This window comes from Carassius auratus, chromosome 34 (assembly GCF_003368295.1).
Source record: "Carassius auratus strain Wakin chromosome 34, ASM336829v1, whole genome shotgun sequence".
NCBI lineage: Eukaryota > Metazoa > Chordata > Actinopteri > Cypriniformes > Cyprinidae > Carassius > Carassius auratus.
The window spans coordinates 1,753,780-1,775,749 of NC_039276.1; the positions used below are offsets into that span (position 1 = coordinate 1,753,780).

The 21,970-nt window shown below is 34.9% G+C and overlaps 1 protein-coding gene across 2 annotated transcripts; it reads left to right on the top strand.

Moving 5' to 3' along the window:
* The first annotated feature begins 625 nt into the window (after positions 1–625).
* LOC113052921 (E3 ubiquitin-protein ligase MARCH4-like) lies at positions 626–20,550 on the top strand. Of its 2 annotated transcripts, XM_026217403.1 has the most exons (5): positions 662–964; positions 6,851–6,902; positions 14,414–14,569; positions 15,380–15,572; positions 19,798–20,550. In XM_026217403.1, the coding sequence occupies exons 1-5, from the start codon at positions 756–758 to the stop codon at positions 20,223–20,225; spliced, it is 1,038 nt and encodes a 345-aa protein (XP_026073188.1). In that variant the 5' UTR covers positions 662–755; the 3' UTR covers positions 20,226–20,550. The 2 variants fall into 2 exon arrangements, with proteins under 2 accessions (XP_026073186.1, XP_026073188.1); XM_026217401.1 differs by lacking the exon at positions 6,851–6,902 and having other exon boundaries at positions 626–964.
* The last annotated feature ends 1,420 nt before the right edge of the window (positions 20,551–21,970 follow it).

Below are 21,970 nucleotides of genomic sequence, written 5' to 3' on the forward strand. Positions count from 1 at the left end.
TCAGCCACACGGAGCCACTCCAACACCGTCCAGCGAAACCCGAACTCACGGAGGGATCGGATTACACATCTCCGAGGAATTATCTTTAGGAATCGCGCGGACACGACGCAAAAAGCTGCAGCAGAACAACATGCTCTCGAAGCGACCGAAGACATGCGACGTGCACAAGAAGAAGCATCACCTGCAGAAACATAACCTTTAGGTGTAGATGCCTGAATGATTTCACACCGCTGAGGGATGCTTTAACACATGTGGCATGCGACTTTGAAGCTTTTCTTCACAGGTGGACACATAGATCTCAAACCCAATGGAATGAATCGATCTTATGGCTTCTGACACCTGTTTACTGCCTTTTCATTATTATTATTTATCTAATTCAGGATGCAATAGAGATGCGCACTTTTCTCCGTTTACCTTGCAATACATTTTAAGCTAGATTCCAAAAGTGCAATGGACTTAATGCAGGTTGCCACTTTAATGCACCTCTTAAATTCTCAATTGTAGCGTGTTGCAATCATTCCGGATTATCATGGCTTGCATGCATTCGCTTTTCACAGCCTAAACTAAGAGGGAGTCGATAAACGCGCGCTAATTGATTCCGGACGGTCTCGATTCTCCCCGTTCTTGGATGCTGCGCGGTCACGGCATGCTGAAGAGCCGCTATTGCGTTCTCTTCAGTGACCTCAAGGTGTTTCTGCTCGGGCCACAGGCTCCTACAAACCCCATGAGCGGACAAACAGCCAGAATCAGCCCGTATGCCAAGGATAACAACAATACCTTACGAGCCCACCGGCTCCGGGACTGGAGTGCGCCGTCCACAGAGGAGGAGGCTGCGGACGGATGCGCGTGGACGGGTGCCGCGGCGGAGGAGTTCCCCAAGGACCGGAGGGATGACAGATTCTCCTTCATCAGCTATGCAGAAGGAACCCCGGTGTGCAGGATATGCTTCCAGGGGCCGGAACAGGTAGAAACCGACCCTAGTTCAATAGCAAGTAAACAAATGTAGTCTACATGATACATAAAGTCATTTAACCATGTACTTAAAAATGTTGATTTGGTTCCATTACATCTAATAATGTTAATTTCATTTCTAATTACAGTTTTGCATTAGGACTGTCCAGTTTGTATTATTATCTTCCATCTTTTGAATGTAGCCATTATAACCAATTATTGTTTCGTGTCATATTATTTTAATATATTACCTTATTTATTAAAACACTGGTAGTTTTACTTTTACTGCGCATTCAGCGATTAATGAGTCTGACTTCGAATATTCACAAATATTGAAAAATAACAATCAATCAATCAATCGATCAGTCGATAAATAAATATGCAGCCGTTTTCTTGTGTTTTTAGCATAGCAAGTTTAATTATTATTGCATTATTATTATTATTATTATTATTATTTCAGCATTTCTACTTTAAAATGTCACGTTTAGTGATACTCGGCATTTCTTAGTAAATGTTTGTGAAATTTAATTGCAATATCTCATTAAAAATTCTCAAATTCTACACCATTTTATGTCGGTATCCATGTGTGTGAACAGAACCTAAAGAGACTACAACTTAAATTACACAGTCAAACAAAAAGAAAAGAATGGTCTTATTGTAATTTATAATTGACCAAAATATGAACATGACTTAATTTTTTTATTTTTTTGGCATATAAACAAGGGTGAACTCATTTACTGCAGACACTCAAACAATACAAAACAGCATAACAGCTAACATAACTGGAAACACACACAAAACACACAAACAAATCTATAATAATTACCAACAACAATTATTTGAAGTCCATACACAGCCATTCCTTGCATGGGCCTACTTAATTAAATATTCATGAGCATGAGCCAATGGCCACTCCCCTAATCAAAATACACTCTTATCACTCAATATCACGTCTTATCACAGAACATCAGATGAAACGTATGTTTTTATGATGTACTTTAGTTACATAGGGTAATGTATATTAAAAGCATTATTTAGTAAAAATGTAATTAAAATTAAACTGCAATTCACATCAAAATCATTTTGAAGATTTAAAACATTCAAGATAAGGATGCCCTCAGTTGGCCGAATTAACAAACTTTAATTCAGTGCAAGTTTTAAACAAAATTTTGACCAATGAATTTCAATGACATATTTTCATCATTTACAACATTTTATTTTCAATTAAATAATTTCTCCTTTATTGGCCAAATTTAATTTCAATTGTAATTTCATAGACTGCATTTGCAAAGAGATTATTAAATCAGTCAGTTCAGAACTAAAACTCTTATTCACTAGTCTCTAGAAAAGTTTATGTTTATAAGGTTTTAATAATTCCAGTGAGTCCTGTTTAAATAAACCTCATGGTTTTTAAGTCTCGCTCCTGCAAATGGCAATGGAGTATTAACTTTTCTTAATGTGCCTTGCTTTAGTATGAAAACTGTAGCTCAGAGCAGGCCTCATTAATTATTCATGATCGTATGCAAATAGCTTCCACTTCAAAAATCTCAGCAGCGTCTTCACCCAAAGGAAAGGTGATTCACCAGAATTTACAACAGAACAACATTTATTTCACACTTGTTTCACTGATACATTTGAGCTGGTGCATAGTCAGAGTAAATAAAAAACTGGAGTGAGAAGAGTGCGAGAACCTTAAACTCTCATGTTACCTGAGCTGACAGAAGGAAACCTGAGACGAGTCGGCAGAGAGGGATCGACTCTCTTCCTCAGAGGGTTACAACCAAAGAGCAAACACCTTTAAACACTAGTTACAGCGGAGACCGGGGCTAGTTGTCACAATTATAAGATGCACAAAAAAAGTTGCTTTTGCTTCTTTGTGCCTTTTTGGAAGTAGTGAATAAAACAAAGACTATTAGAGGAGAAAATACTATTTCAGACTTTTCTCTTGTCGTTTCTTTGTGCTTGTTTGTTTGTATTGTTTCAAAGTAAATGCACCAATTGTTTTAGTGTAGAATATAGTTTTTGCTTTTAATAAATAATCAGTTATTTGATTCAGTTTATTAATTTCAATATCTATTGGCCCAAATATATTACATTTCACAAATAATTACAAAGAAGCGGCAGGTAAGACATTAAATAAAACACAGCCGTTATGAGTAGAAAGACTGAAATGGTACGTTATTGTTTAAACACTCTCCAATTGTTTTTGTTTTATTTACAACTTCGAAAAATATATTTTTAATGTGTACCTCTTACGTTTTTGCTTTGTGTTTTGTAGTTGTTTAAAATGAGCTTTCTAAAGCGTATAATATGCTGCGTTTCCTCCGCAGTGGGGCATGTTGTCACAGTGGAAACATGCTGTTAGAAAGCTCATTTTAAGCTTTTCACAAAAGGTCCATGTGTGTTAAATGAACTACATCTCTTTTTCTTTGACAATAACAGTAGAAATACTCAGAATCTGTGTTTACTGTGTTCACGAATCAGAGAAAGTTCCTCTGAGGCGTTCAGTGTTTTTATTAACCGCTCCATAATAACAAAACTTGAATTCAGATTTAAACAAACCCATTGTGCTTATGCAGTTATAAGATAGCTGCCCCATAGCGACCAGCGTGGTATCTTTGAGAAGCTCTGCTGTACGTGTAAAGACCGCAGACGAACCCCAGGGAATGATTTCAGATGATTGTTCCAGTTAAACGGTGATCAGATCTTCTCTCAGGCTTTTTGTGTGCAGAGACGAAGCAGAACTGATGTCTTACAGATACTACATGATGTAAAGACGTGTCTAGATGAAGGTCTTTTGTTTCTGTCTGACTGATTCATGCATGTTTTCTGCTGATTCAGTTGTTCAATGGCACTGTAAAAGCAATGTTTAAATGTTTAACACTGAGTAATGTGCTGCTGCAGACATCTTTTCGACTAGATCTGAAGAGCACTAATTAATGGTTTCTGGGTTCAATGCAAAATCAGTTCTAAAGCATTCACAGTTTCTCTCAAAAGACTTAAACGTAAAGACTGCATACACACACTGTACAGTAGGTTTTCGTATTGAACTAGTGTAGAATTAGTGACATTGTGTGTCTAAGCTTTTAACTCAAATCTCAATGTCACAATCACATGATTCCGGTACAATGCAAAAATAAATGCTTTTCTTACTTTGTTTTTGTCTTGTTTTCTTGTATGAATATCTAAACATTCTCAAATCAAGATACACTTACTTGAGAAGCAAAATGTCTTTCTTTTTACAAAATATGCCAAATTTAAAGGAATTGTTGACCCTAAAACTAACATTTGCTGGACATTTACTGACCATCAGGCCATCCAAGATGTAGATGAGTTTGTTTCTTCATCAGATTCGAAGAAATTTAGCATTGCACCACTTGCTCACCATTGGAGTGAATGGGTGCCGTCAGAATGAGAGTCCAAACAGCTGATAAATACATCACATTAATCCACAGCACTCCAGTCCATCAGTTAACATCTGGACAAGACACAAGATGTGTGTTTCAAAGAAACAAAGCCGTCATTAAGATGTTTTTAACTTTTGAATCAGGACTCAACACGAAGACATTAACTGATGGACTGAAGTGATGTGGATTACAGCTCTCATTCTGACGGCACCCATTCACTGCAGAGCATCCACTGGTGAGCAAGTGATGTAATGCCTTTTAATTAGTTTATGCTCATAACACGAAAGAAAGAAAAATCTGCCAATGTGGTGGGAAAAATGCATTTAATTCAAACGGAAAACTGCTTTATTTTTCTTACCCCATTGGCAGATTCTTTTTTTAAGCAAAAACTCTTTGATACACTTTTTCAGAAAACAAAAATGTATATCTTAAGTCATTTTGTTTTATAAGTAAAAGTATCTTGATTTGAGATTGTTAAGATATTTGTGCTTTTTTTTTTTTTTGCTGTGTAAATCCAGTAATGTTTATAATATGCATGAGTATAGATAGAGACTTTTTACATTTAGCAAACCAGTGAGGTCTATAGCCTCTCCATCTTAGCTTTGTTTTGATCCACTTTGATCTAGTAAATTCATGCATCTAGAAAAGTAACTCCACCTTAAAAAGGACAATGCACTTTAAATGTCAGAATAAATACAGGTTTCAGTTTCATGCTTTTTTAAACCCTCTGGAAAACTGGCTCTGTGCATCATTGTAACCATGAATTTTGCTTTTTTAAACTAGGAACTCGTGTTGAACCCGTAAGATTACTTTCATCTGTGGCGTTCACTAAGTAGTGAAGCTTCTTTGCTGTTTTCAAAGACCTGCAGAGGCACAGATTCAGACAAGAGAGATGTATTATAGTCACAGAATCAATCTGCTGTTGAGATCCCTGTAGTATTACTTGCCTCACATACACTTTACCCCAGAAAGTCTTCGCTTGAGCATCTGTACTGACATTTTAGCAGGCGAAGAGATTTATGAGGAAGCCATGGAAGAGTTTAACATGCAAGAATGTTTTTCACTCATTTAAAACAACAAACAAATGTTACATTGCATGACACATTAGAAACGGCTACATAGATACAGCCACAGTGCAAAATTAAACAAATAGTTCATCTAAAAAATATAATTTGCTGAAAGTGTACTCACCCTGAGGTCATCCAAGATACAGATAGTTTTTTTTTTTTTTTTTTTTTTTATCTGAACAGACTTGTAGAACATTCCTTCACTTGCTCACCATTGGAGTGAATGGGTGCCGTCAGAATGAGAGTCCATACAGTAGATAAAAATATCACAATAATCCACACATCACTCAAGTCCATCAGTTAACATCTGGTGAAGACAAATGCTTCGTGTTTGTAAGAAATAAATCCATTATTAAGATTTTTTTTACATTAAACCATCAACTCCAAAACCAATATGTGGGTGGATTTTGATGTGAGAGACAACAAGAGATGGACTTCTTATTGCAATGTTTTTATCAGCTGTTTGGACTCTTCGGCACCCATTCACTCCAATGGTGAGCAAGTGATGTATCGATTAATTTCTCCAAATCTGATGAAGAAACAAACATCTTGGGTATTCCTGAGGGTGAGTAAATCTTCAGCAAATTTAAGAGAACTATTCCTGTAAGCAACTAAAATGAAAATACAAGGACACAAAATCACATTTTTGTAATTTTAGACCATGCATACAGTCAGTTGATGAAAGAAACCGCTTCAGAATCAGTATGAAGACAAATGGCCAGCACAGCTCTTCTCTATGCCTTTATGGCCAAACCGGATAAGGACGCATTATTTTGCATGTGTTAATCCTGTGGAGGCATTCACAATAACACAGGTCTACACTCCACTTCTCTGCCACATTACATTCACATCACACTGAATGGAGACTCAAATACTCCGTGTCCCTCCAGCGAGCCAGTGATGGGAAATGCTATTTCAGAACGGCTTAAGGCTGTGCTTTTGCGCCGCCTTTTGTTGTTCTGTACATTCGTGCATCATTAAGAGTCAAAGGCAGCCCCTTTCCTGGCATATATTTTGTTATTTATTACTGATTCAATTCATTTTGCCTCTTTGGTGCCGCTCAAATGTTTCTGAAAAATGGAAGTAGTTTGTAAACCATCACGCCGGGCTTTCAAAAGAACTTTGAAGGCATGTAATAAATATAAATGTGAAGGAAGCACAATATTATAAATTCAGGTTTAATGTTGGTGTTACTTAGAGGTTTACTGTTCTCTCATAATATTTGTCATTTTTAACATGCAAGTGGTGCTTATGTGGAAAAGTTGTTGTTTATCAGCTTGTTTTGCTTACATAAACACATTTAGTAAATACACTTGTATGTGTGTATATATATTTACCGCACTGTATAGTCTGTCCTCTTGAGGTTGATGATGAAGACTGAAGGTTAAGCTCGTTCTTGCACTGATCATTTGTACTCTGTTGCAGTGCAGTAATCCAAACGGAGATATCCATATCAGACCTACTTTTCAGATTAATGGTAAGTAGGTCATTTTACTAAATGAGTCAGACTGATTCCTTATTTGGTTCTGTGTGAATTAAAACATCAGGCTTAGATTTCATTTCATGTCCTGAGTTTATGCAAACAAAACAAGCTGATGAACTACAACTTTGCCATGCATGTAAAACATTATAGATATACACTGTAAAAATATATTTTTCAAATCTGTAAGATTATTGGAGTACATTTTCATTTTACAAAACACTAAGTAGAAAGACTGAAATAGTATTTTCCTATAAAAAGCACTCCAATAATCCTACAACTTTGATTTGTTTATATATATATATATATATATATATATATATATATATATACACACACACACACACACACACACACACACACACACATATATATATATATATATATACACATATATATGCATATATAAATTAAAAACATAACCATATAATAAAAACAGTGTTTTTGAAAAAAAAAAAAAACTATTATTCATATACACACAATTTTATAAATAAGTATATGTATATGTTTCTATTACAGTGATCTAAACATCTATTCAACAAACTCTGGAGGTGGAACAGGCCAAAATGTTAGTTGATAACAGATAATTAAACATATCTAATAATTGTCTTTAAAAGAAATTAAAAACTAACTTATGATTTTTGGTAAATAAAAAGTAATGGGACACCAGATTGTTGAAATGCTACTTTCTTGCTTACATTTGAATGTTTGCGTTGATTTTACAGTTGTTGTTAAAATGTTTCTTAACCTAAATGCAGCTTTATATCAGACATCCTAAAGCATCACATTTCTGACAGGAGCGGCCGTTTTTAATCACGCCAGCTAATTTAATTTAAAGAGTGTCAATCAGTGACACGGTTTCTCTCTTTCCTTGAAGTCTAGCTGAGAATCTCCCTGGAGTCACCGTCTCAGATGTTTATTTATTTCTGAGTCATACTTATTCATAATTCAGAGCGGCACACGACTGACTGACACAGTTTTACAGGGGAGCTACAATCTGACTAAGGTACTTTGGGATCTTCAAACCCTTGCTGCACACTAACCGTGACACGCTTTTTCACACCCTTCAAGATAAATGGCCGCTTTTCACAGGAACGCATTAGAGCCGGAAACCTTTTTGATGTGACATGCAGTTTTTTTTTTCAGCTGCTCTCTGATCTGTTTAAGACATCTGACATAAGACATATATATGAGGTATGAAATCATCATCCTGTTTTGTAACAGAAAGTCACATTATGATTTGAAACCCCGTAACATTTTCCTGAGATGCTGATTTGTGACGTACTATTCAAAAATAAGTCAGATTTAAATGAAAATTACAAAATATTATCATATTTCCTTAATTTCCTGCTCACCTGATAACAAATCACACCATGCACCTGAGACCAAACACACACAGCACAAGCAATCAGACACTCTTTATAAGCGTCGTACTTCTTTTCACACAATGCCGAGTATTGTTCTGCACATATCCCTTCCCTAGTGATAGCAAGCCATTCTGTGTTTGTTTTCATTGTCTTGTCTTAGTTTAAAGTTTTCATAGTCTAGTTTCAGTTTATAGTTTTCACAGTTTAGTCTTTTCCTTGTTTTGCCCCGTTGCTCTGGATTCTGGATTAACTCTCTTGCTTACCCTCTGGATATTGTTTGTTCATCGTAGACCCAATGTCAGTGTTTGCTTTAGGATTATTCTTGTCTTGCTCCATATATACCTGTTTGCCAGTGTTTGACCCAGGCCTGTTATGTCCATGTCTCTGTCCAACAAAAGCTTGCACATGGATCAGCCCCGTAACACTCAGAGAAATCCACTAAAATATAATGTCCTCATATGAGGCCGCAGAGTCTAAAGAGGTTAAATTACCCCCACTGCTGATCGTTACACCGTGTGCGAGTAAAGTCAGTAAGTGTTAGTCCAATGCGACTAGAAAATGACAAATACAACAACACGAGAGTTAAAACTCACACCACTTCATACGCAACTCTGTTCACATTATATACATTTACTGAATGTGAACAGGAGTGCGATAAACAGCATTAAACTCTTTATCCGCGGCGTGGCTCTCGATGGAGTCAGTGAAACAGATTGTCACAGTTGTAAAGGCCGTCTGATTTGTGCTGCTCTGAGAACACGGAGGTGGATAAGGCTGCAGGTTTGGATGTGTTCCCCGTCTCCTCCTGTGCCGTCCTCCTCCCATTGGCTGTTCCTGCTCTCCTCATACTGTCCGGCCAAATCGCTCCCACCAAGTCCATCTGTAGACAGGCCTGTGTCTGTACCAACACTCCCGCTCTATTTCCTCTGGACACTGACGGAGGTAGCGCTCCTCTTGGATGAAGGAGCATCAGGTGGTGTTTATGTAATGCTCATGTTAAGTTGGATTTTACTCCGAGCTCCACTCTTTTGCAGAAGAAGCACTGATTAGATTTCTTGACTATTTTGATTGTTTATCCCAGACAGCAATGAGATGAATGGAGAATTTGAGGTCTTCTTTTTCACATTATTCCTCAATAATGTCTCAAACTGTGTTCGGATATAAAAAAAAAATAATAATAATAAAAAAAGAGATCTCAATTTAAACTCAAATATTTATCATCCGTGTCTCCAAAGATCAAATAACCTGAACTGCTTTTCATTATAAGCTATTTTTCCCAACTCTATGAGAAATAAAGTTAATACTTTAATGAAACATAACTCACTTGTTCCGATCTCAAACATTTCTAATCAAATATTACCCTCCACATTCAGTGAGTGCTACTGGCTCATTTGTCTATTCTTACTTTTAATAATTTTATGAGAAATATCTGAGATAAAGTTAATATTTTATGGAACTCCATTAGGTTTTCTGAGCTCTGAAAGAGCAAACAATGAGCAATGTTTCTCCTGAGGAAAAGCCCTCAGTAATCTCAAGACGGTCTCAAACAGTGCTCAGATTTGTCACAATGTCTCCAATCAAAAGTTGAAGTTCTCATTATGAACTCATTTCTAAACAAATCCATGTTACTTTTTTAAAGCTGATTGTGTGCTTAGAGGTCGCTCATTCATTGCCCAAGAGACTTAATTCAGTTCATGTTTTATTCAAGTATCAACTTGGTCTCTGTTTGTCAGTACATTGTGTCGATTTGCATTTCTCTGGATTAAGTTTTAAAGTTGATTAATGAAACACAACTGAGCAATCCATCGTGTACCCTGAGGTTTGAATGAGCGAGTAACTTCAAGTGCATTAATGCATCAGTTTAACCTCAGCTGACCTGATCTGTGTTTTGGGATTCTGACATGAGAAACGGTTTTGAAACGTTTAACTGGTGCTCTGTTTATGTTCTGGAGAGAAGCGAGAGGGTATGTTGTGTGTATGAGTGTGGATGTCTCTCAGCGTGGATCTAGAGTTAGTGTTCGCCTGTTTGCACGAAGGTGAGCGCTCACACTGCGCTGCACCTGTTACTGTGTCTGCTCCTCAGTTACACTTCACACACACGACAGTCAGTGTGTCTACATCCATCCACATCCGATTAACACTGTCATCTACATGAAGCAGAGCAGGAACAGTACTACAACACAGTCCAGGAATAAATATAACACACACACACACACTAGAGGATCTGGTCCAAATCACAGAGAGCTGAGAAAAAACAGATTCAACCAGTTCAAATTTACTTATATGCATACAAATAGACAGCATACATTAATATTGAGCATAATAGTCGATTTCTAACGAGAGCGAACAGTACTTTGGTAGTGAATTATTTCTTTTTATCAAAACAAGGTGCATAGAAATTATTCACTGACAAAAGATCTTCTATTTTCCTAATTGTTGATTGCCATCCCAACACAACAATCCCAAATGCAGATGATAAATAAAATAAATAAAAAGATGAATTCTGATAATATATAAATATACAAGTATTCACATGATGGTTACATTAAAATGTAAATTAGGGAAAGAAAAAGAGAGAATAGTTTAAAGAGACAGAGAGAATTAATAAATATATTAATATAATAAATTAGATTATGTATTAAATTAAAATGAATTAAAAAAACAGTAAGAACAAAGTACGTTAATATATATATGTATATTTAAATATACGTCTAATATGCTAATTTTGTGCACAGGGTTAGGTGCCCATTTCTTATTACTTTTTATTTGCTTTTATATAGTGCAGCTCACAAAAAAAACTATTTTTTTAAATAAAAAAAAATACAGAGTTTTTGATGATCCAATAACTAGCATTCTACCATATATAGAGCACTTTTTTATCACTCTTACTGAATGTTGGGCTTTAGTTCTCTTTTTCTATTTAAATTTCATATCATGTCCATAAGGAAAATCAATTATTTGCTCTGAGATTGTCAGTTCACACACTTCATTTTTCATTATGCCTGAACTGTCAACTGCAGCTTCTAATATTCTAGATTAAACACTGAATAAGTGCTTGATAATGGGGAAAAAAGTGCAGATAACAAATGCTTTTTAAATATGTTCACAGCAAACAAAAGAAGAAGAAGAAAAAAATACAATTAACCCTTTAAAGCCTACTGTATCATATTTGATGCATGAATTTCTAAGACTTCTAAATGATCACAACTTTGCTGTGAAACCTCTTGCACACAATCTACTCCTTCTGTCGTCTGTTTGATAGTTTAGACTTTTTTTTTATCAAGTAAAAGGTCTTTTAGCTTAATTGTACAGACGTCCACCATCAGCTTGTGCCTCACGTGTCTTGATGTTACATCTTTACTGATTTTTATAGAGTAAACATAAGAATATCTTTGATATTGTTAGTAATATTTCACTGGACTGAAGAAGCTTAGCTTTACTTGATTATCCAGACATCATCCTTTTCAAATATGAGTCTCATCAGGCTTTTGTGGAATGTTTATTTGTTCATTTCTCAATCATAATCATATTGCATTGCATAATATTAAACTAAGCGTTTGAATCTCATCTTACTAAAACATATTATTGGAGATATAAAATAATGACTGATATTAATCAGTGCTTTAAGTGGCCCAAAAGAGGTGCAGGTACTCTATTATAGCCACAAAATGTTTTTTTTTTTTTTTTTTTTGATGATTCCCCTCGTCCCCTGAGGTAACAACAACTATATTGAAGGGCTTTTATATACAGCAGTCAACAGGCAACCTTAATAATAAATCATTTTATTAGTTTGAAAAAATACTCTTAGAAACTGACTCAAATGAATCACGCTCCGAACTCCCGAACTGATTCAAATAATCTGCGATCCCCAAACTGACTCAAATGATTCGCGAACCCGCTTTGAACTCTCGAACTGACTCAAATGATTCGCGAACCCGCTACGAACTCCCGAAGTGATTCCAATGATTCGCGTTCCCCAAACTGACTCAAATGATTCGCCAACCTGCTACGAACTCCCGAAGTGATTCCAATGATTCGCGTTCCCCAAACTGACTCAAATGATTCGCGAACCCGCTTTGAACTCCCGAACTGACTCAAATGATTCGCGAACCCGCTTTGAACTCTCGAACTGACTCAAATGATTCGCGAACCCGCTACGAACTCCCGAAGTGATTCCAATGATTCGCGTTCCCCAAACTGACTCAAATGATTCGCGAACCTGCTACGAACTCCCGAAGTGATTCCAATGATTCGCGTTCCCCAAACTGACTCAAATGATTCACGAACCCGCTCCGAACTCCCGAACTCATTCAAATGATTCGCGATCCCGCTCCGAACTCCCAAACTGACGCAAATGATTCGCGAACCCGCTACGAACTCCCGAACTGACTCAAATGATTCGCGAACCCTATACGAACTCTCGAATTGATTCAAATGATCCGCGAAGCCGCTACGAACTCCCGAATTGATTCAAATGATTTGCGATCCCCAAACTGACTCAATGATTCACGAACCCGCTCCGTACTCCCGAACTCATTCAAATGATTCGCTATCCCGCTCCGAACTCCCGAACTGACTCAAATGATTCGCGAACCCGCTCCGAACTCTCGAATTGATTCAAATGATCCGCGAAGCAGCTCCGAACTCCCGAACTGATACAAATGATTTGCTATCCCCAAACTGACGCAAATGATTCGCGAACCCGCTACGAACTCCCGAACTGACTCAAATGATTCGCGAACCCGCTCTGATTTCTCGAACTGATTCAAATGATCCGCGAAGCTGCTCCGAACTCCCAAACTGGTTCAAATGATTCACGCTCCATACTCCGAACTAGGAAGAATTAGGAAGTGTGCATTGTGAAGGGTGCTCTGAAAAGCGGCAGTGAAGGCAAAGGATTAAAACCTCTATTAAAAAAGATGTCCAAATGAACATACCGGTACGCTAAAAGCACGTTCTGGGCGCACGGAGAGGTGGTGGTACGCTCAATGGGCGTAGGTTTAGGGGGGGACGCTAGGTAGTCCCTATCAATATTTTGAGATGACAAATTTGTCCCCACCAATATTTAGTAAGCTCCTTTGAACTGCTATTTGTATCTTTGCACTGCTATTTGGATCGATTCTAACGGCCACGACGACAGTACAAGAAACGCTGTAATTTGATTGGCGCCGGGGTATCTGACAGGCTACACGCGCGGGCCGGGACTACTTTTGTGCTTGCTCTAGCAGCGAGCTGGTGGTGTGTGTGTGTGTGCGCGCGCACATGTTGACGACTGCCGACGGTAAGTTACCAGGGCTGTCTCTGTGCCACATACAAAGGCCAGTAAAAACATTTTAATATTCAGTTTTATTCTACTGTGGAAAATAGTATTAACTGGTGATAGTATGTGTTACCCAGGATGATAGAATGCTACGTTAGCAAGTAACTGAATGTCAATGAGCCTGTACCTTAACCTGGAATCTTGCAGTCAACATAAACGTGAGTGTACTGGAGGGTAAATAGTGTTTAAAATAAAAAAGGGTTATTATATTTATATATTTAGATTTGTTTCCTTGTTTCCATTTTTTGTTAGTGTAAATACTAATGTACATAATTTATGTTAATGAAACGTGTGGTTGTTCAGCATTACACAGTCTCAGGTTTTTATTTTTATTTTTTGAGAGTACATTTTTGAGATTATACAGTTATACTAGCTCTTTAGGGACAGTATACAGCATGGTATATCGGGGTCAGGATACAATATAATGAGATGAAGTAGATTATCTTCTGTATTGTGATATTCGGGGGGGGGGGGGGGGGGTGGGGGGGGGGGGTTCCCGGGGTGTCCCCACCAAAGCTGAGACCAAACCTACGCCCATGCTCAAGAACTACATTTGGACCGGTGCGTACCGGCCCACTTAAAGCACTGATATTAATATAATATTATGTAATATTATGTAAGTATCTGCTGTACTGTTATAAAGATATCATTGGTTTACTTTACAAGCATCAACATTTCCTCACTTTTTGGTCATATAAACATCAGCAACTGCAACAAATTGTATAGTTTTTCTCAATTTGGGCTGGAAAGAAAACTGAGCTGTATTTTCCTCCTCAAGTACTTTATGATCTCCAACTTTTGTGTGTGTGTGTGTGTTTCAGGGTGAGCTGCTGAGCCCGTGTCGCTGCAGTGGCTCTGTACGCAGCACTCATCAACCGTGTCTCATCAAGTGGATCAGTGAAAGAGGCTCGTGGGCTTGTGAACTCTGTTACTACAAGTATCAGGTGATCGCCATCAGCACCAAGAACCCACTGCAGGTACAACACCTCAGAACCACTTACAAGACACAAAATGAGCCCTGAATTTAATTCTGTTTCTCAATTATTCCATCAATTATTCTTTGACTTTTGAGGAAGAGCCCCTTCATTAATGTGTATTATGCGCATACACTAACGTTCAAAAGTTTGGTTCAACAAGGTGGAGGTAAATAAGATATTAAGAAATATTTTTTCTTAGGTCAATAAGAAATATTTTTGGAAAAAGTCTCTTCTGCTCACCAAGGCTGCATTTATTTGAATAAAATTGCAGTAAAACAGTTAAGTTGAGGAATATTATTACAATTCAGAATAGCTATTTTCTATGTGAATATCCTGTAAAACTTAATATATTGCTGCTCAATTTTCAGCATCATTAATTCAGCATATGTTTTCAAATCATAAAAATGTTTGGGTCATTTAGATCTAGCATTTAAAAAAAGGCATTTCTGAATCCTTTAAATACAACAATTTTTTTAACCATTTAAAAATAGCATTTAACATGGAATGCTTGGATTATTTAAATGTAGCATTTAAATTGATTTTTTTAATAATTTAAATTTAGGATTTAAAAAACTTTAATCTTGCATTTTAAGAAAGGCATTTCTGAATCCTTTAAATATAGCATTTACATTTTTTTTACCATTTAAAAATAGAATTTAACATGGAATGTTTAAATTATTTGAATGTAGCATTTAAATGGAATTTTTGAATCGAATCGGATCTTGAATCTCAATTCTTAACAGTAGAATAGAGAAATACAGTAGCACTGAAATCCCCTGCTCTCTCTGTCTCTTCTGTGTTTTAATGAAGTGGCAAGCGATTTCGCTCACCGTCATTGAGAAGGTTCAGATCGCGGCGGCGATCTTGGGTTCGCTCTTCCTCATCGCCAGCATCTCCTGGCTGGTCTGGTCGTCTCTCAGCCCTTCGGCCAAGTGGCAACGGCAAGACCTGCTCTTCCAGATCTGTTATGGGATGTACGGCTTCATGGACGTCGTCTGTATCGGTATGTACAGTTCGCTTGGGGTCAAAGATCACGTTAGGTTCATCTTAGTTGGATGTTGAGTCAGAATGGGTCTTTTACACAGTTAAGTTTAGTGCTTGTTTCACTGGGAAGGAAGTTTTAAGTTCTGAAAGTTACAGTATGTTTTCTTAGTATCATATAATACATTTAAGTTCAAGGAGAATTTTAATATGAGATCTTCAGAAAAATTCCACACAAAGTATGCATGTTTAAAATCAGAAATCCTTGACATACTGGGTCTGTAATGAATTGCTTTTAACCATAGACACCCAACATGCCTCATATCGTCTTCTGTGATTCACAACGTACACCAGTGACCATGAGTCCAATGCACAGGGATTCAAATCTAAAGAAAAAGAAACAGAGCCAAGGATTTAGATATCATATTATGCATGAGAATATGTAATACCAACTTGTTAATATTAACACACTGAAAAGATTATTCATTGAATTTACTTAAAAATGTTATGGTAAGTGGTTGCAATCAATTTATTTTAGCTATATTTAAGTAAACTAATTTAGGTTATTAACTTTCAGAAAAATGTATTTAAATGTAGCTAAAATAAATTGATTGCAACCACTTACCATACATTTTTTTAGTAAATTCAATGAATCATTTTTTTTTCAGTGCAGCTTCCATTTCAAAGATTGACTCACATCAGGGTTATTATTGTTAATTAAGACTACAACCATCAAAGGATATTTTTGTTACTTTAATCCAAATTAACTAACTAAATAAAAAGAATAAATAAATAAATGACTTGTTTATATCAGCTAGTTGCCAAGACAATTATTCTCATTAGTATTTAAAGTCCTAAAGTTCTAAATAAAAATTAAAAATTATAAAACGTATATAGACATATTTTAAAAAACTACAACAATAAAATTACTAAAACTTTAATTAAAATTAAGCTTAAACTTTAGAATAGGTAACACCTATTAGTTGCTTATTAGCATGTATATTTCTAAATTAGCCATGTATTAGTGCTAATTAAGAACATATTAATGCCTTATTCTATTTGACCTTATTCTAAATTTTCAAATCTAATTTAAAATTTGAACAAAATATATATTATATTGATGATACTGAAATTACAGACTCACATGAATGACTGTAAAAATCAGAAAATTAGAAATAAGTCACTTGCTCATCAATGGATGCTCTGCAGTGAATGGGTGCCGTCAGAATGAGAGTCCAAACAGCTGATAAAAACATCACAAAAGCACTCCAGTTCTTTATTTAACATCTGGAGCAATGAAAAGCTGCATGTTTTTAAAAAATAAACCCGTCATTTTTAACTTCACATGGTTCCTTTCAGCTTTCTCCACTAAAAAAGTAATCTGTTCTGAATCAGCAGTGAAATCTGCACGGATCAAACATCATTTACAAGAAAAAAAACATTTAAAAAACACTTTACTCGCTCAATTAAGAGCTGATTTTAAACGGCTCTAAACAAATATACAGGAAATGGGACTTTTTCACTGGAGGAAGCGTTATTATGGATTATGGACTCGTATTTAGCCAGAAGCAACATTTTGAAATTAAAATGCTTTAATTATGGATTTGTTTCCTACAATCACACAGCTTTTCACTTCACAAGATGTTAACTGATGGACTGTATCAGAGTGGATTACTGTGATGTTTTTATCAGCTGTTTGGACTCTCATTCTGACGGCACCCATTCACTGCAAAGCATCCATTTTTCAGCAAATGATGGAAATTTTCATCAAATTGTCTTTTTTTTTGTGAACTATTCCTTTACATGTCCAAATACAGTGCAAAACATTATAATTAGATTGGGAATGTAGAAATCAATACCAACTCTAAGCCTCATTCACAAAAAAAATACTTCCCAGAAAGACATTAACACAACATTAAAGAATCATTCAGCTTTCTGAATCACCGAGCATGAAGAAGAATAATGCAACAAGCTGTAGCAAAACTACGTAGTAGATACAGACACTTTAGACACAGATCTTTGTCCTTTTCCTCACAGAACTAGTATAGTGTATAGTATAGTATGTGGTTTTGATTTAACACCACTCTGAGTTTGCAAACTTAACATTGCAATCACTGACAATGAGAACAGACGGGCAGCAATGGTGTGTGTTTTCAGCTGTCTATAGCCTGACTTTATTAAAGCAGTCAATTCATAATATTTGGTTGTTTATCTACCTGAGGTTCAATTATAATGTAAGTAAAGATTTTTGCATTTAGATTCTTCCACCCTTTCATCTCAAAATTACTTCTCTCTGTGAAGACTCAGACTCAAAATTGCAAATAGAATGCAGAATATAATCTAGAACGGTGAAAAATAAACTCCGAATTATGAGACATAAACTAGAATGGCAAGATTGAAACCAGAATTGCATGATATAAACTAGAACTGCAAAATATAAATTTAAAATGCGAAATAACTCAGAATAGCGAGGTATAAACTAGAATTGCAAGATATAAAGTAGAATTGTGAGATATAAACTCAGAATTGCAAAATAACTCAGAATAGCGATATATAAACCAGAATTGTGAGATATAAGCTAGAATAGCGAGGTATAAACTAGAATTGGTAAATATAAAGTAGAATTGCAAGATATAAACTAGAACTGCGAGATATAAGTTAGAATAGCGAGATATAAACTCAGAATAGCAAAATATAAACTAGAATTATGAAATTAACTCACAATTGCAAGATATAAAGTAGAATTTCAAGATATAAAATAGAATTGCAAAAAACTCAGAATAGCGAGATATAAACTCAGAATTGTGAAATAACTCAAAATTGCAAGATATAAACTAGAATTGCGAGAAGCGAGATATAAAATAGAATTGTGAAATAACTCACAATTGCAAGATATAAAGTAGAATTGCAGAAAAACTCAGAATAGCGAGATATAAAATAGAATTGTGAAATAACTCAATTGCAAGATATAAAATAGAATTGCAAAAAAACTCAGAATAGCGAGATATAAAATAGAATTGTGAAATAACTCACAATTGCAAGATATAAAGTAGAATTGCAAAAAAACTCAGAATAGCAAGATATAAAATAGAATTGCAAAAAAACTCAGAATAGCGAGATATAAAATAGAATTGTGAAATAACTCACAATTGCAAGATATAAAGTAGAATTGCAAAAAAACTCAGAATAGCAAGATATAAAATAGAATTGTGAAATAACTCAAAATTGCAAGATATAAAATAGAATTGCAAAAAAAACTCAGAATAGCGAGATATAAAATAGAATTGTGAAATAACTCACAACTGCAAGATATAAAGTAGAATTGCAAAAAAACTCAGAATAGCGAGATATAAAATAGAATTGTGAAATAACTCAAAATTGCAAGATATAAAATAGAATTGCAAAAAACTCAGAATAGCGAGATATAAAATAGAATTGTGAAATAACTCACAATTGCAAGATATAAAGTAGAATTTCAAAAAAACTCAGAATAGCGAGATATAAAATAGAATTGTGAAATAACTCACAATTGCAAGATATAAAGTATAATTGCAAAAAAACTCAGAATAGCGAGATATAAAATAGAATTGCAAAAAAACTCAGAATAGCGAGATATAAAATAGAATTGTGAAATAACTCACAATTGCAAGATATAAAGTATAATTGCAAAAAAACTCAGAATAGCAAGATATAAAATAGAATTGCAAAAAAACTCAGAATAGCGAGATATAAAATAGAATTGTGAAATAACTCACAACTGCAAGATATAAAGTAGAATTGCAAAAAACTCAGAATAGCGAGATATAAAATAGAATTTTGAAATAACTCACAACTGCAAGATATAAAGTAGAATTGCAAAAAACTCAGAATAGCGAGATATAAAATAGAATTGTGAAATAACTCACAATTGCAAGATATAAAGTAGAATTTCAAGATATAAAATAGAATTGCAAAGAAACTCAGAATAGCGAGATATAAACTAGAATTGCAAAATATTAACTCAAAATTGCAAAAAAAAACTATAAACTAGATATAAACTAGAATTGTGAAATAACTCAGAATAGCGATATATAAACCAGAATTGCGAAATAACTCAAAATTGCAAGATATAAACTAGAATTGCAATATATAAAGTAGAATTGTGAGATATAAACTCAGAATTGCAAAATAACTCAGAATAGCGAGATATAAACTCAGAAGGTAAAAAGTCACAATAACCTTTTCTACCTTCAATCTCTTTTCCGCAGCTCTAATCGTCCACGAGGGCCCATCCGTTTTCCGTATATTCCATCGCTGGCAGGCCGTCAATCAGCAGTGGAAAGTTTTAAACTACGACAAAAAGCAAGACAGTGAGGAGCAGAAGAATAATGAGGAATGGACGCGTTCGCTGCTCCACCAGAGAGAGCCGGCGGGAGCGGACGTCTCTCCTTCACCGTCTTCACTCATGGCTGCTGCTGGGACGCAGACACTCACAAACATTACAGCGGCCGCGCAGGACTCCTACCAGACTAATGCTCTCGCTGACGGACCAGCTTTACAAGACCAACACTGTCCCTATAACCTCCTGCATTTACTGAGTCACCTACGGCCACACGAGGCACGAAGCCCTGCCACTAACATCAGCACAAACACCACTAAACCTAGAGAAGTGGTTATGAGAGTCACTACCGTCTGACTGGAGGCCCTCCGACTCTTTTCAGCACAGAGAAACAATATGCACAGTGTTGGAACTGTTGGATTATTTATGACTTTTACATTCTGATACTGATAACAAACATGTGGGTTTTTAATTGCAGATGCTGAGATCTTAAAAGCAGGTTGGACTGCTGATGAATTTAAAGGCACAGTTCACCTAAAAATGGACATTGTCATTCTTTGATGTTCTGAACATGTATCATGTCATTTTATTTCCTGTGGAACACGAAAAGAGAATTCATGAAGAATCTTCACACATACAACAACAACTGATTGTGAACAATGTCAAGCTTCTAAAAGCACCAGAAAAGTTTTTTTTTTTTTTTGTTATTGAGAATTTTTGTTCTACAGCAAAAATAAAAAACTTTGTACAATTGAAAGTCTGATATCATTGAAATGCTATTATACTTTTTCTATTTAATTTTTTAGTTAAAGTTCTTGTAATTTTGTTGTGTTTTGTCAGCTTTATTATTATTTTTAATTTATTTAGTTTTATTCCATTTTAATTGAAGTTATTTTAGTACTTGAACATATTTTTTATAATTTAAAAAAATATATCTATAAAACATTTTTTTTTATTTTTTTTTATTTATTTCAAGTCAAATTAAATGACAATTTAAAATGTTGCCTTGGCCACTAATTGAAATAAAATATTTATTTTAAAACTTTTTTTTATTTTATTCTATGTTTATAAAATAAAATAAAAATAAATGAAATAAAAATATATAAAAAACATATTTCAGAAAGTTGCCAAATAGACATTTCTCTCTCTAATTTAGTTTAGCTTGAAGTACTATAATAACTTAAACTGAAACTTAAATAATAATAAATAAAAAATAAATAGATTTTTAAAAAACTACTAAAAATGACAAAAACACATAAGATTACTAAAAATGTAACAAATTAAAATTAAATAAATAATAATATAATTAAATAACATATTTTTCAACATATTTCAAGAAATTATAATATACCTCAATGATACTAAAACAACATTTTATTTTAGTTTTTGGGTGAACTATTCCTTTAAACAAACACTTGTTTTAAAAGAAAATCACAGAAACATCTGAAAACCGAATATGTGCACAATCCATTGAAAAGGCTGATGGGATTTAAATTAAATGTTTAATATGTTTACAGTAACGTTACCGATGAGGTCACACAGAGACGTCATATGAAGCCCATGAACCATTCATTGTCCATAAATAATGAGTGACAGCTGTCAGTCATCATCACACAGACAGATGCAGCACAGCAGCTCAATCAGTTGAAAAGCACAAACTCTCTCGCACTTTTTCTCTGTTCCTTTCGTGCTTGCTGGTTCTGCATGTTTTCATACTCACAACCTTTGTGACAATATCATTCATCTCAAATCATATAATATGCACAAAAATTAGTGCATGTAAAGATTTAAAGGTATAAAGATATATTTTCTCATAATAACGAGATGCTGTCATTACAACATTTAAAATGTTAAATCTACATATTTTCTTGTGATAACGAGATGCTACATTGTTAAAACAATATGTTGAAAAACAATTCTTCTCATTAAAACAAATTTATGCCATTAAAACAATAGATCCTGTCAGAGTCAATAAACCATTTTTCTCATTAAAATTACATAGTTTCTCTCTTATGTTGTTTAAAAAAAATTTTTTTTTACAATAACGAGATGCTCTCATTAAAATGAATATTTCTTGTAATAATTAGATGTCATTAAAACTA